Source organism: Coregonus clupeaformis, chromosome 10 (genome assembly GCF_020615455.1).
Source record: "Coregonus clupeaformis isolate EN_2021a chromosome 10, ASM2061545v1, whole genome shotgun sequence".
Taxonomy (NCBI): domain Eukaryota; kingdom Metazoa; phylum Chordata; class Actinopteri; order Salmoniformes; family Salmonidae; genus Coregonus; species Coregonus clupeaformis.
In genome coordinates, this window is record NC_059201.1 from 35716305 (window position 1) to 35730135 (window position 13831).

The 13831-nt window shown below is 42.2% G+C and overlaps 1 protein-coding gene across 3 annotated transcripts in view; it reads left to right on the forward strand.

The window, feature by feature from the left end:
* Positions 1–13831, forward strand: part of stab1 (stabilin 1) — a 155297-nt gene that overhangs the window by 20188 nt on the left and 121278 nt on the right. For 2 of the 3 annotated variants that reach the window (XM_041871388.2, XM_045222980.1), the window contains exons 8-16: positions 376–506; positions 1094–1221; positions 1295–1371; positions 2127–2249; positions 2730–2870; positions 3921–3992; positions 5056–5169; positions 10358–10411; positions 12974–13054. In XM_041871388.2, coding sequence (XP_041727322.2) covers positions 376–506; positions 1094–1221; positions 1295–1371; positions 2127–2249; positions 2730–2870; positions 3921–3992; positions 5056–5169; positions 10358–10411; positions 12974–13054 — 921 coding nt within the window. The remainder of the gene's footprint in view (positions 1–375; positions 507–1093; positions 1222–1294; positions 1372–2126; positions 2250–2729; positions 2871–3920; positions 3993–5055; positions 5170–10357; positions 10412–12973; positions 13055–13831) is intronic. The other variant, XM_045222981.1, reaches the window with a different exon arrangement.

A 13831-nucleotide genomic window follows, 5' to 3' on the forward strand; every position in this document is an offset into this window, starting at 1 on the left:
GTGTATGGTTGAGGGAGATGGTTAGGTGTTTCTCTGTGTGTATGGTTGAGGGGGATGGTTAGGTGTAACTCTGTGTTTATGGTTGAGGGGGATGGTTAGGTGTAACTCTGTGTGTATGGTTGAGGGGGATGGTTAGGTGTAACTCTGTGTGTATGGTTGAGGGGGATGGTTAGGTGTAACTCTGTGTGTATGGTTGAGGGGGATGGTTAGGTGTAACTCCAGTGTAACTCTGTGTGTATGGTTGAGGGGGATGGTTAGGTGTAACTCTGTGTGTATGGTTGAGGGGGATGGTTAGGTGTAACTCTGTGTGTATGGTTGAGGGGGATGGTTAGGTGTAACTCCAGTGTAACTCCATGTCTGTATCTGGTCTTCCAGTCTAGATGTGAGTGTATGCATGGTTGGGAGGGCTCTACCCCCTCCTCCGGCTGTGGCCTGAAGACTGTGTGTAATGACACCACCTGCCACCCCACCGCCCGCTGTGAGACCGGCCTGGACGGATACCCCAGGTGGGTCAACCAATCAATCAACCAGCTAATCCAATCAATCAATCAACCAATCAATCACATTTATTTTATAAAGCCCTTTTTTTACATCAGCAGTTGTCACATAGTGCCATACAGAAACCCAGTGTAAAACCCCAAACAGCAAGCAATGCAGATGTAGAAGCACAGTGGCTAGGAAGTCTATAAAAAAACCTAGAAACATGGTCACTGTCCTCACAAGATGAATTCTGGTAACTTTCCCCAAAATCCTGGAATCAGAAAGGGAATAAGAAGGAAATCTGGGAATCCTCCAACCAGGGTTTCTGGAAAACAGGGGGAATCTGGGGAATGTTACTGGAATTTTTAACTAGACCTCCTGGAGGGCTGCTAGGTCTGCAGGGTTTTGCGCCAGCCCTGCTCTAACACATGATTCAACTAATCAAGGATCTGATGATTAGCTGATTAGTAGAACAAGGTGTGTTAAAGTAGGTCTGGAGCAAAACCCTGCACACCCAGCAGCTCTCCAGGAGGAGGACTGCCCCCCCCTCCCCCAAATATTTTAACTCTGAATTGAATGCTCTCTCTCTCTCTCTCTCTCTCTCCTCGGTCAGGTGCCTGTGTGACGCCCAACAGATCGGCGATGGCTACCGTTGTTATGGCAACCTGATAGAGCGGCTAGTGGAGTTGGACAGGGAGGGGACCCACAAGGGGAAGCTCTCTGGAGCCATCATGCTATTTGGTACCCAACCTCCCTGTGTGTGTTGTTGTTGTTAAAAGGGCAGGTTACTAATGTCTGTTTTCTATATATTCAGTGAGAGGCTGTATGCTGACCATGAGCCAACGGGGACCTTTCACCGCTTTCATCCCTCTACTCAAAGTGCCTCTAGCAGTAAGTTACCGTAACAACCCTAACCCTAATAACGTAACCCTTATAACCTAACCCAGGAGTTGCCAATCATACTAACTGATCCCAGATCTGTCTGTGCTTTAGTCAAACCTCTCCTCGGGACCCCCAGCCGTTCCATGTATTTTAACTATTCCAGAGCTAGCACACCTGATTCAACTGATCATCAAGCCCTTTAATAGGTCAATGAGCTGGTTCAGAGTTACAACAGCATCACTGCTTTAGTCTGCTTCTCTACCTCATGGCAACCAGTCAGCTAAAGCACTTTAATATGCCATTTAGCAGACGCTTTTATCCAAAGCGACTTACAGTCACGCTTGCATACATTTTTACATATGGGTGGTCCCGGGGATCGAACCCACTACCCTGGCGTTACAAGAGCCATGCTCTACCAATTGAGCTAGAGAGGACCACTTTCAGATCTGATCGGGGACCAGAGTTGCATCCCAAGCTTACGCTCTCTTCTGCTAAATTGTTAGCGAAAAATACATGTGTACTGGGTAGGGTTGCATAATTCTGGTAACTTTGCCAAAAATTCAACGGCTTTCCAGAAATCCTGGTTGCAAGATTTCTGGATGTATAAGAGAATACCCAGGAAATCCGTCAATCCTCCAACCAGGATTTTGGGAAAACCAGGGAATTTTGGGAAAGTTATCGGAATGTTGCAACCTTAGTACTAGGGGACCATTAGAGATGCAGCCCAGGTTACCGACTCCTGTCCTGTTGTCCAACCCCCTCAGGGTGTTTCAGACGAGTCTGTGTGTCAACGTTACCTGGTGAGGGGCCAGTACCTGTATAAAAGCCTGGATGGAACCGACGTCTATACTGCAAGTGGACTACAACTCAGGTTCAAGCCCAATAAGGTGAAGGAAATATTATATTCTCATTCATCTGTTTGTCTAGGCAAATCATACCTTTCATATCTTGGTTCAAATCATATCTTTCAATAATCTTTCATCTACAGGATAAACTAAATCTCTTTGAATTATTTCTCTTCAGATATTAAACTGAATATTAAATTGATTTGGATAAGGTTGGAAAATGATGCATAGGTTTTCCCAGTTGGAATGTTCCATCAGAAAGGGAAACCTCCAACCGGGGTTTCTGGAAAACCTTGGACGTTACAGGAATTTTGCAACCCTAAGTTATCTTGTGTATGCTCTTAAAAATGTCCTCATTCTTTACGGTTGCGTTCCAAATGGCACCCCATTCCCTATATAGTGCACTACTTTGGACCAGGGCTCTAGTCAAAAGTAGTGAACTAGTATATAGGGAATATGGTGCCATTTGGAACGCAGTTTACATGTGGTGGTCCAACCCCAAATGTGTTTTGTGTTTGACAGCAATTCATATTGATGAAGTCTCCTGAGACTCTCTACTCAGTCATCCAGCAGGACATCCCAGCAGCCAATGGAGTTATCCATATCATCGACCAGCCAATCATTCCCAGGAACATCCTCTCTGACAGCCCAAAGGATGAGCAGGTGTTACCATAGAATTATAATGAATAGAAAAGCCCAGAGGTCCGCAGTACTGCTGGTTTTCCTTCACACAGTGTTGTTAAATCCTGGTCCTGGGGGGCACATTTTAGTTTTTGCCCACAGCACTAAACACCTGATTTAAATAATAAACTCATCATTAAGGCTTTTATTAGTGTAATCAGCTGTGTAGTGCTGTGGGGCAAAAACTAAAATGTGCACCCCTTTGGGACCCAAAGGACCAGGATGAAGAAACGACCTTAGCATTATACTATTGCTACCACTTGTGATTGGATGATACCATAGAGTTGCATAGAGGGCTCACTTTTCACAAAACAGTGCAATCACCATTTTGAAGTAGTCAACTGGCTGGGACTTCCTATGGGTTAAGGAAGGATCACATAATTATATCAAGGTCATCAGGAGGGATCAGTCAATGCATTATGCTCATGACAAAACATTCCATAACTGCAGGTGGCAGTAAATCACCAACCTTGGCTTTATACCAGTTCAGACAACACCCTCCAGGGGGCAGTAAATCACCAACCTTGGGTTTATACCTGTTCAGACAACACCCTCCAGGGGGCAGTAAATCACCAACCTTGGGTTTATACCTGTTCAGACAACACCCTCCAGGTGGCAGTAAATCACCAGCCTTGGCTTTATACCTGTTCAGACAACACCCTCCAGGGGGCAGTAAATCACCAACCTTGGGTTTATACCTGTTCAGACAACACCCTCCAGGGGGCAGTAAATCACCAACCTTGGCTTTATACCTGTTCAGACAACACCCTCCAGGGGGCAGTAAATCACCAACCTTGGGTTTATACCTGTTCAGACAACACCCTCCAGGGGGCAGTATGCAACCTCTCAGTTTGTTTAGACTGTCAATAAACTCACAGAAGTAGTAGAAGAAGAAATGAACTACTTTAAAATGGAGATAGCCCTCAGAGGCGCTGCCTATTCTGTCACAGGAGCCATTATGGCAACGATACAAGGATGTTCCCTCTATCGAACTCTTTCGATGATACTGACTAATCATTCTCTCACTTGAAGTTGGCTGATAAGACCATCGGGGAGATCCTCACCAGGGATGGGAAATACAACCGCTTCCTGTCGCTGGTGGACGTGAGTGGCCTCTAATGGTGTTTCACTAGATGCATACTCACAAAGAGTCTCAGAGTAGGAGTGCTGATCTGGGATCAGGTCCCTCCATGTCCATGTAATATTATTAGTTATGATCTAAAAAGCTAAACTGATCCTAGATCAGTACTCCTACTATGAATACAGGCCCTGGTAGTGTTCCTTCTGATTCCTTCTTATTGGACCATTCTGGCATAACGCTTCTTAAAGCATTCTGCTGCTAGGTTACAGAGAAAGGGGAAGGGGGATACCTAGTCAGTTGTACAACTGAACGCATTAAACTGTAATGTGTCTTCCGCATTTAACCCCACCCCTCTGAATCAGAGAGGTACGAGGGCTGCCTTAATCGCCATCCACGTCTTCGTCGCCCAGGGAACAGTGGGTTAACTGCCTTGCTCAGGGGCAGAACCACAGATTTTAACCTTGTAGAGAGCACTAATGATAATGCATGACTTGATCATCGAATATCCAAGACACATTTCCTGTCTGTATGTCCGCCTGTCTGTCCGCCTGTCTGTACGTCTGTCTGTCTCTCTGTCTGTCTGTCCCCCTGTCTGTCTGTCCGCCTGTCTGTCCGCCTGTCCGCCTGTCTGTCCGCCTGTCTGTCCGTCTGTCTCTCTGTCTGTCTGTCTGTCTGTCTGTCTCTGTCCGCCTGTCTGTACGTCTGTCTGTCTGTCTGTCTGTCTGTCTGTCTGTCTCTGTCCGCCTGTCTGTACGTCTGTCTGTCTGTCTGTCCGCCTGTCTCTACGTCTGTCTGTCTCTCTGTCTGTCTGTCCGCCTGTCTGTCTGTCCCCCTGTCTGTCTGTCCGCCTGTCTGTCCGCCTGTCTGTCTGTCTGTCCGCCTGTCTGTCCGCCTGTCTGTACGTCTGTCTGTCTGTCTGTCTGTCTGTCTGTCTGTCCGCCTGTCTGTCTATCCCCCTGTCTGTCTGTCCGCCTGTCTGTCCCCCTGTCTGTCTGTCCACCTGTCTGTCCCCCTGTCTGTCTGTCCGCCTGTCTGTCCGCCTGTCTGTCTGTCTGTACGTCTGTCTTACTCCTTTTTCTCTGTCAGAACTGTTGGACTACTCTGCCTCTGAGAGGTCCTGGTCCTCTCACTGTGTTCGTCCCGACCAACGATGCTGTGGACAAGTTCAGAGACGGCAGGCTGATATATATGCTGTACCACGTGAGTACTAATACTATACTATATACATGTATGCTGTACGTGAGTACTAATACTATACTATATACATGTATGCTGTACGTGAGTACTAATACTATACTATATACATGTATGCTGTACGTGAGTACTAATACTATAGTATATATATATGTATGCTGTACGTGAGTACTAATACTATACTATATACATGTATGCTGTACGTGAGTACTAAAACTATACTATATACATATATGCTGTACATGAGTACAAATACTATACTATATACATGTATGCTGGTACTCTGTAGCTCAGCTGGTAGAGCACGGCGCTTGTAACGCCAAGGTAGTGGGTTCGATCCCCGGGACCACCCATACACAAAAATGTATGCACGCACGACTGTAAGTCGCTTTGGATAAAAGCGTCTGCTAAATGGCATATTATTATTATTATTATTATATTATATGCTGTACGTGAGTACTAATACTATAGTATATACATGTATGCTGTACGTGAGTACTAATACTATAGTAAATACATGTACAGTGGGGAAAAAAGTATTTAGTCAGCCACCAATTGTGCAAGTTCTCCCACTTAAAAAAGATGAGAGAGGCCTGTAATTTTCATCATAGGTACACGTCAACTATGACAGACAAAATGAGGGAAAAAATCCAGAAAATCACATTGTAGGATTTTTTATGAATTTATTTGCAAATTATGGTGGAAAATAAGTATTTGGTCAATAACAAAAGTTTCTCAATACTTTGTTATATACCCGTTGTTGGCAATGACACAGGTCAAACGTTTTCTGTAAGTCTTCACAAGGTTTTCACACACTGTTGCTGGTATTTTGGCCCATTCCTCCAGGCAGATCTCCTCTAGAGCAATGATGTTTTGGGGCTGTTGCTGGGCAAAACAAACTTTCAACTCCCTCCAAAGATTTTCTATGGGGTTGAGATCTGGAGACTGGCTAGGCCACTCCAGGACCTTGAAATGCTTCTTACGAAGCCACTCCTTCGTTGCCCGGGCGGTGTGTTTGGGATCATTGTCATGCTGAAAGACCCAGCCACGTTTCATCTTCAATGCCCTTGCTGATGGAAGGAGGTTTTCACTCAAAATCTCACGATACATGGCCCCATTCATTCTTTCCTCTACACGGATCAGCCGTCCTGGTCCCTTTGCAGAAAAACAGCCCCAAAGCATGATGTTTCCACCCCCATGCTTCACAGTAGGTATGGTGTTCTTTGGATGCAACTCAGCATTCTTTGTCCTCCAAATACGACGAGTTGAGTTTTTACCAAAAAGTTATATTTTGGTTTCATCTGACCATATGACATTCTCCCAATCCTCTTCTGGATCATCCAAATGCACTCTAGCAAACTTCAGACGGGCCTGGACATGTACTGGCTTAAGCAGGGGGACACGTCTGGCACTGCAGGATTTGAGTCCCTGGCGGCGTAGTGTGTTACTGATGGTAGGCTTTGTTACTTTGGTCCCAGCTCTCTGCAGGTCATTCACTAGGTCCCCCCGTGTGGTTCTGGGATTTTTGCTCACCGTTCTTGTGATCATTTTGACCCTACGGGGTGAGATCTTGCGTGGAGCCCCAGATCGAGGGAGATTATCAGTGGTCTTGTATGTCTTCCATTTCTTAATAATTGCTCCCACAGTTGATTTCTTCAAACCAAGCTGCTTACCTATTGCAGATTCAGTCTTCCCAGCCTGGTGCAGGTCTACAATTTTGTTTCTGGTGTCCTTTGACAGCTCTTTGGTCTTGGCCATAGTGGAGTTTGAAGTTTGACTGTTTGAGGTTGTGGACAGGTGTCTTTTATACTGATAACAAGTTCAAACAGGTGCCATTAATACAGGTAACGAGTGGAGGACAGAGGAGCCTCTTAAAGAAGAAGTTGCAGGTCTGTGAGAGCCAGAAATCTTGCTTGTTTGTAGGTGACCAAATACTTATTTTCCACCATAATTTGCAAATAAATTCCTTAAAGATCCTACAATGTGATTTTCTGGAAAAAATATTCTCAATTTGTCTGTCATAGTTGACGTGTACCTATGATGAAAATCACAGGCCTCGCTCATCTTTTTAAGTGGGAGAACTTGCACAATTGGTGGCTGACTAAATACTTTTTTTCCCCACTGTATGCTGTACGTGAGTACTAATACTATAGTATATACATGTATGCTGTATATGAGTACTAATACTATAGTATATACATGTATGCTGTACGTGAGTACTAATACTATAGTATATACATGTATGCTGTACGTGAGTACTACCGTGTACTACTGTACAGTTCATTCGGAAAGTATTCAGAACCCTTACCTTTTTCCAAATGTTATTATGTTACGGCCTTATTCTAAAATTGATTATTTTTCCCTCATCAATCTACACACAATACCCCAAAATGACAAAATGAAAACAGGTTTTTAGAAATTTTTGCAAATTTATAAAAAATAAACAACAGAAATACCTTACTTACATAAGTACTCAGACCCTTTGCTATGAGACTCGAAATTGAGCTCTGGTGCATCCTGTCACATCTGGAGGAAACCTGGCACCATCCCTACGGTGAAGCATGGTGGTGGCAGCATCATGCTGTGGGGATGTTTTTCAGCGACAGGGTCTGGGAGACTAGTCAGGATCGAGGGAAAGATGAACGGAGCAAAGTACAGAGAGATCCTTGATGAAAACCTGCTCCAGAGTGCTTAGGACCTCAGACTGGGCCGAAGGTTCACCTTCCAACAGGACAACGACCCTAAGCACACAGCCAATACAACTCAGGAGTGGCTTCGGGACAAGTCTCTGAATGTCCTTGAGTGGCCCAGCCAGAGCCCGGACTTGAACGTGATCGAACATCTCTGGAGAGACCTGAAAATAGCTGTGCAGTGACGCTTTCCATCCAACCTGACAGAGCTTGAGAGGATCTGCAAAGAAGAATGGGAGAAACTCCCCAAATACAGGTGTACCAAGCTTGTAGCATCATACCCAAGAAGTCTCAGCGCTGTAATCGCTGCCGAAGGTGCTTCAATAAAGTACTGAGTAAAGGGTCTGAAAACTTATGTAAATGTGATATTTCATTTTTTTTATATATATACATTTGCCAAAATTTGTTCAAACCTGTTTTTGCTTTGTCATTATGGGGTATTGTGTGTAGATTGATGAGGGGGGAAACTATTTAATTCATTTTAGAATAAGGCTGTAACGTAACAAAATGTGGGAAAAGTCAAGGGGTCTGAATACTTTCCGAATGCACTGTATATGTTGATATATATGCTATATCATTTACTATAGATGCTGTATCATTTACTATAGATCCTGTATCATTTACTATAGATGCTGTATCATTTACTATAGATGCTATATCATTTACTATAGATGCTGTATCATTTACTATAGATGCTGTATCATTTACTACAGATGCTGTATCATTTACTATAGATGCTGTATCATTTACTACAGATGCTGTATCATTTACTATAGATGCTGTATCATTTACTATAGATGCTGTATCATTTACTATAGATGCTGTATCATTTACTATAGATGCTGTATCATTTACTATAGATGCTGTATCATTTACTACAGATGCTGTATCATTTACTATAGATAATGTATCATTTACTACAGATGCTGTATCATTTACTATAGATGCTGTATCATTTACTATAGATGCTGTATCATTTACTATAGATGCTGTATCATTTACTATAGATGCTGTATCATTTACTATAGATGCTGTATCATTTACTATAGATGCTGTATCATTTACTATAGATGCTGTATCATTTACTATAGATGCTGTATCATTTACTATAGATGCTGTATCATTTACTATAGATGCTGTATCATTTACTATAGATGCTATATCATTTACTATAGATGCTGTATCATTTACTATAGATGCTGTATCATTTACTATAGATGCTGTATCATTTACTATAGATGCTGTATCATTTACTACAATGCTGTATCATTTACTATAGATGCTATATCATTTACTATAGATGCTGTATCATTTACTATAGATGCTGTATCATTTACTATAGATGCTGTATCATTTACTATAGATGCTGTATCATTTACTATAGATGCTATATCATTTACTATAGATGCTATATCATTTACTATAGATGCTGTATCATTTACTATAGATGCTGTATCATTTACTACAGATGCTATATCATTTACTATAGATGCTGTATCATTTACTATAGATGCTGTATCATTTACTATAGATGCTGTATCATTTACTATAGATGCTGTATCATTTACTATAGATGCTATATCATTTACTATAGATGCTGTATCATTTACTATAGATGCTGTATCATTTACTATAGATGCTGTATCATTTACTATAGATGCTGTATCATTTACTATAGATGCTGTATCATTTACTATAGATGCTGTATCATTTACTATAGATGCTGTATCATTTACTACAGATGCTATATCATTTACTATAGATGCTGTATCATTTACTACAGATGCTATATCATTTACTATAGATGCTGTATCATTTACTATAGATGCTGTATCATTTACTATAGATGCTGTATCATTTACTATAGATGCTGTATCATTTACTATAGATGCTGTATCATTTACTATAGATGCTGTATCATTTACTATAGATGCTGTATCATTTACTATAGATGCTGTATCATTTACTATAGATGCTGTATCATTTACTATAGATGCTATATCATTTACTATAGATGCTGTATCATTTACTATAGATGCTGTATCATTTACTATAGATGCTGTATCATTTACTATAGATGCTGTATCATTTACTATAGATGCTGTATCATTTACTATAGATGCTGTATCATTTACTACAGATGCTGTATCATTTACTATAGATGCTGTATCATTTACTACAGATGCTATATCATTTACTATAGATGCTGTATCATTTACTATAGATGCTGTATCATTTACTACAGATGCTGTATCATTTACTATAGATGCTGTATCATTTACTATAGATGCTGTATCATTTACTATAGATGTTATTATTTTCAAAAGTTGTACAATATAAAGGCAATATGGTGTCATTTAAAAGCAGTTTAATGTAATTCAGAAATAGTTTGTAAAGGGAAATGGCAGTGATGTGAATGCTAGAGAATCCTTGACCGTACCGTCCCAGTGTAAAAGATCATTGCAAAACTGTTCAATATAGAACTCTCTTCTCTCCCACTGAAGGCCCAGAGCAAGCTTCAAGAGCTGCTGAAACAGCATATCTACACACAGGCTGCGGTAAGCATCTTCTGTACTGCACCTTCTGTACTGCACCTTCTGTACTGCACCTTCTGTACTGCACCTTCGGTACTGCCAGGCTGTGGTTAGCACCTTTACAACATGTTACAAGAGCTTACAGTGGTTTGCGAAAGTATTCACCCCCCTTGGCATTTTTCATATTTTGTTGCCTTACAACCTGGAATTAAAATTATATTTTTTGGGGGGTTTGTATCATTTGATTTACACAACATGCCTACCACTTTGAAGATGAAAAAAAATTTGTCTTGTGAAACAAACAAGAAATAAGACAAAAAAACAGAATACTTGAGCGTGCATAACTATTCACCCTCCCAAAGTCAATACTTTGTAGAGCCACCTTTTGTAGCAATTACAGCTGCAAGTCTCTTGGGATATGTCTCTATAAGCTTGGCACATCTAGCCACTGGGATTTTTGCCCATTCTTCAAGGCAAAACTTCTCCAGCTCCATCGATTTGGATGGGTTCCGCTGGTGTACAGCAATCTTTAAGTCATACCACAGATTATCAATTGGATTGAGGTCTGGGCTTTGACTAGGCCATTCCAAGACATTTAAATGTTTCCCCTTAAACCACTCGAGTGTTGCTTTAGCATTATGCTTAGGGTCATTGTTCTGCTGGAAGCTGCACCTCCGTCCCAGTCTCAAATCTCTGGAAGACTGAAACAGGTTTCCCTCCAGAATTTCCCTGTATTTAGCGCCATCCAACATTCCTTCAATTCTGACCAGTTTCCCAGTCTCTGCCGATGGAAAAACATCCCCACAGCATGATGTTGCCACCACCATGCTTCACTGTGGGGATGGTGTTCTCGGGGTGATGAGAGGTGTTGGGTTTGCACCAGACATAGTGTTTTCCTTGATGGCCAAAAAGCTCAATTTTAGTCTCATCTGACCAGATTACCTTCTTCCATATGTTTGGGGAGTCTCCCACATGCCTTCTGGTGAACACCAAACGTGTTTGCTTATTTTTTTATTTCAGCAATGGCTTTTTTCTGGCCACTCTTCTGTAAAGCCCAGCTCTGTGGAGTGTACGGCTTAAAATGGTCCTATGGACAGATACTCCGATCTCCGCTGTGGAGCTTTGCAGCTCCTTCAGGGTTATCTTTGGTGTCTTTGTTGCCTCTCTGATTAATGCCCTCCTTGCCTGGTCCATGAGTTTTGGTGGGCAGCCCTCTCTTGGCAGGTTTGCTGTGGTGCCATATTCTTTCCATTTTTTAATAATGTATTTAATGGTGCTCCGTGGGATGTTAAAGTTTCTGATCTCTTTTTATAACCCAACCCTGATCTGTACTTCTCTACAACTTTGTCCCTGACCTGTTTGGAGAGCTCCTTGGTCTTCATGGTGCCGCTTGCTTGGTGGTGCCCCTTGCTTAGTGGTGTTGCAGACTCTGGAGCCTTTCAGAACAGGTGTATACATACTGAGATCATGTGACAGATCATGTAACACTTAGATTGCACACAGGTGGACTTTAACTAATTATGTGACTTCTGAAGGTAATTGGTTGCACCAGATCTTATTTAGGGGCGTCATAGCAAAGGGGGTGAATACATATGCACGCACCACTTTTCCATTATTTATTTTTTATAAAAAATTTAAACAAGTAATTTTTTTCATTTCACTTCACCAATTTGGACTATTTTGTGGATGTACATTACATGAAATCCAAATAAAAATCCATTTAAATTACAGGTTGTTATGCAACAAAATAGGAAAAACGCCAAGGGGGATGAATACTTTTGCAAGGCACTGTATGTTACAGGTGGGATCTGAACCCTGGTCTCCGGCGTGGAAAACCACTTTACAACATGTTACAAGCACCTATGTTACAGGTTGGATCTGAACCCTGGTCTCCAGCGTGGAAAAACACTTTACAACATGTTACAGGTGGGATCTGAACCCCGGTCTCCAGCGTGGAAAACCACTTTACAACATGTTACAGGTGGGATCTAAACCCCGGTCTCCGGCGTGGAAAGCGACTTTACAACATCTTATGTTACAGGTGGGATCTGAACCCCGGTCTCCGACGTGGAAAACCACTTTACAACATGTTACAGGTGGGATCTGAACCCCGGTCTCCAGCGTGGAAAACCACTTTACAACTTGTTACAAGGGCTTATGTTATAGGTGGGATCTGAACCCTTGTCTACAGCATGGAAAACCACTTTACAACTTGTTACAAGGGCTTATGTTATAGGTGGGATCGAACCCCGGTCTCCGACGTAGAAAACCACTGTACAAAATTGTACAAAAGCGAATTATGTTGTTGTGTTGTTGACAAGGTCATCTTGCTGAGTGGACCTTTTTAAAATGGGCTTCACTCAAACAGACATGTTTCAAACTCTAATGCTTGTCGCCGAAACGTGTCAGTTTAAAAAACTCTCTGCTACTGCTAAACACCATTACATCCTAAACACTGCTACGGTTTAATTACTCCGCTGGTTTAATTTCCCAGTTTATCTGCCTTTGGAACCCTGCACCTAAAGACTTTTGATTAGGAATTACCGAGTGGAGCACAGCTATTAATTCTTTATTCTATCTCTGTAGTTGACCGTGGACCAGCTGGCAAGCATGGGGCTGATTCAGACCATGGCCAATCAGATCCTACTGGTCAACCTCACCAACGATGTAAGTTGGGTTATTACCAGACTGGGGCCGCTTCCCAAATGACACCCTAAACCCTATTCCCCACAGGGCCCTGGTCAAAAGTAGTGCACTGCAGTGAGGGAAAAAAGTATTTGATCCCCTGCTGATTTTGTAAATTTGCCCACTGACAAAGAAATGATCAGTCTATAATTTTAATGGTAGGTTTATTTGAACAGTGAGAGACAGAATAACAACAAAAAAATCCAGAAAAACGCATGTCAAAAATGTTATAAATTGATTTGCATTTTAATGAGGGAAATAAGTATTTGACCCCCTCTCAATCAGAAAGATTTCTGGCTCCCAGGTGTCTTTTATACAGGTAACGAGCTGAGATTAGAGCACACTCTTAAAGGGAGTGCTCCTAATCTCAGTTTGTTACCTGTATAAAATACACCTGTCCACAGAAGCAATCAATCAATCAGATTCCAAACTCTCCACCCATGGCCAAGACCAAAGAGCTCTCCAAGGATGTCAGGGACAAGATTGTAGACCTACACAAGGCTGGAATGGGCTACAAGACCATCGCCAAGCAGCTTGGTGAGAAGGTGACAACAGTTGGTGCGATTATTCACAAATGGAAGAAACACAAAAGTACTGTCAATCTCCCTCGGCCTGGTGCTCCATGCAAGATCTCACCTCGTGGAGTTGTAATGATCATGAGAACGGTGAGGAATCAGCCCAGAACTACACGGGAGGATCTTGTCAATGATCTCAAGGCAGCTGGGACCATAGTCACCAAGAAAACAATTGGTAACACAC